The 1947-nt window shown below is 42.5% G+C and overlaps 1 protein-coding gene across 1 annotated transcript; it reads left to right on the top strand.

Annotated features, from left to right (window-relative positions):
- Positions 1-257: 257 nt before the first annotated feature.
- MC4R (melanocortin 4 receptor) lies at positions 258-1486 on the top strand. The gene has a single exon (XM_062499496.1). It carries the CDS (start codon positions 491-493, stop codon positions 1484-1486), a length of 996 nt encoding a protein of 331 aa, XP_062355480.1. The 5' UTR covers positions 258-490.
- The last annotated feature ends 461 nt before the right edge of the window (positions 1487-1947 follow it).

The following is a 1947-nucleotide window of genomic DNA, read 5'->3' as shown; positions in this document are numbered from 1 at the left end:
GCGGAGAGTGCCTTGAATATTTTTCTCTTCCACACACAGTAAAGCAGGCAGCCAGCATGCACTGCCTGACAGCGAGACTGGTGCTTGCAGTTTGAAAACAGTTCCTGCTCTGCAGCAGTCACTTGGGCATTTTATGATTGCATCTCTTTAATGGAAAGCACCAAAAAAGCCTTGCAGCTTCCCAGTGAACTAAACAGGAACTTACCATATGGGAGAATCTGATGCAAACATAGAGACTGTTGGGACTCTGTGACATAAATCACCAAGGTAAATGTGATGATCAGAAACGTTGTCTTTAAGGGTGTAAACCAGTTCTGAGTCTGAAATCTTATTTTTTCACAGTAGTCAAAGTGTTCTGAGTTGCTGCCTACCTCGGTCGTAGTTATTTTTCTTTTTTTTTTAACAAGCTGAAAAGCCAAAGAAGGTTTTCAGAGGAATGCAAAAGGAACAAGAGTTTTAAAAGCAGGAAGCCTAAAGGGATCAACATAAGATGAATTTCACCCAGCATCGTGGGACATTCCAGCCTCTCCATTTCTGGAACCACAGCTACAGACTGCACGGAGGAGCCAGTGAGCCCAATGCAAAGGTCCACTCCTCAGGAGGCTGCTACGAGCAACTCTTTGTATCCCCTGAAGTGTTTGTGACTCTGGGCATCATCAGCTTGCTGGAGAACGTCTTGGTCATTGTGGCGATAGCCAAGAACAAGAATCTCCACTCACCCATGTACTTCTTCATCTGTAGCTTGGCAGTGGCTGACATGCTAGTGAGTGTATCTAATGGATCAGAAACCATTGTCATTACGCTGCTAAACAATACAGACACAGATGCACAGAGCTTTACCATAAACATTGACAATGTCATCGACTCAGTCATTTGCAGTTCCTTGCTCGCATCAATTTGCAGCCTTCTCTCAATAGCAGTGGACAGGTACTTTACTATCTTTTACGCCCTCCAGTATCATAATATCATGACAGTGAAGCGTGTAGGGGTTATCATCACATGCATCTGGGCTGCTTGTACAGTCTCGGGCATTTTGTTCATCATTTACTCTGACAGCAGTGTTGTCATCATCTGCCTAATCAGCATGTTCTTCACTATGCTCATTCTCATGGCATCCCTCTATGTCCACATGTTTATGATGGCTCGTATGCACATAAAAAAGATTGCTGTTCTTCCAGGGACTGGCCCTGTTCGCCAAGGGGCCAACATGAAAGGGGCTATCACTCTTACCATCCTGATTGGAGTTTTTGTTGTGTGCTGGGCTCCATTTTTCCTACACCTGATTTTCTACATATCCTGCCCCTACAACCCTTACTGTGTGTGCTTTATGTCCCACTTTAACTTTTACCTCATCCTGATCATGTGCAATTCCATCATTGATCCTCTTATCTATGCATTCCGGAGTCAGGAGCTCAGGAAAACATTCAAGGAGATTATATGCTGCTGTAGCCTGAGAGGGCTTTGTGATTTCCCTGGCAAATATTAAACCGAATGATTGAATGTGTTACTGTGTACACAACAGGCAGCACAGATTTTCAAGCCTTCAGATCCTCTTTCTCAGCAGAGTTTGGTTGAATCTTTAAGAGTGAGCACCTCTTTCTGTCTCCTCCCCCCCCCCCCCCCACCCCGTGTCCCATTCACGTGGAATTCCTATTTCTGTATAATGTTTATGATGTCTATAGTTTGTAATTTTGTAATTTATTTGGCTGGAAAAAGCAGTAGCACTTCATACCAGTTTGTAAGCAATCAAATAAATGTAATGATGAATGTGAAATAGTAACAAACATGAGAAGCTATATATTCCAACTGCTGACAAAATAAATAGCTTTCCTGACTTACAGTATATATTGGCTGATATTGCTCCTTATTTTGTTGAAGTAATTATGTCTATCTACTACACTGTATTCAGCTAAGAATAGAGCATATGCTTCTACGTTAGTGGATTAA

The sequence above is a fragment of the Cinclus cinclus genome, chromosome 1, assembly GCF_963662255.1.
Source record: "Cinclus cinclus chromosome 1, bCinCin1.1, whole genome shotgun sequence".
Taxonomy (NCBI): Eukaryota; Metazoa; Chordata; class Aves; order Passeriformes; family Cinclidae; genus Cinclus; species Cinclus cinclus.
The sequence above is the reverse complement of the archived record's forward strand: the minus strand, read 5'-3'. Positions and strand labels throughout refer to the sequence as shown.

Excerpts from the sequence above, each read along its gene's own strand:
- MC4R (XM_062499496.1), top strand. The coding sequence starts at position 491 with ATGAATTTCACCCAGCATCGTGGGACATTCCAGCCTCTCCATTTCTGG.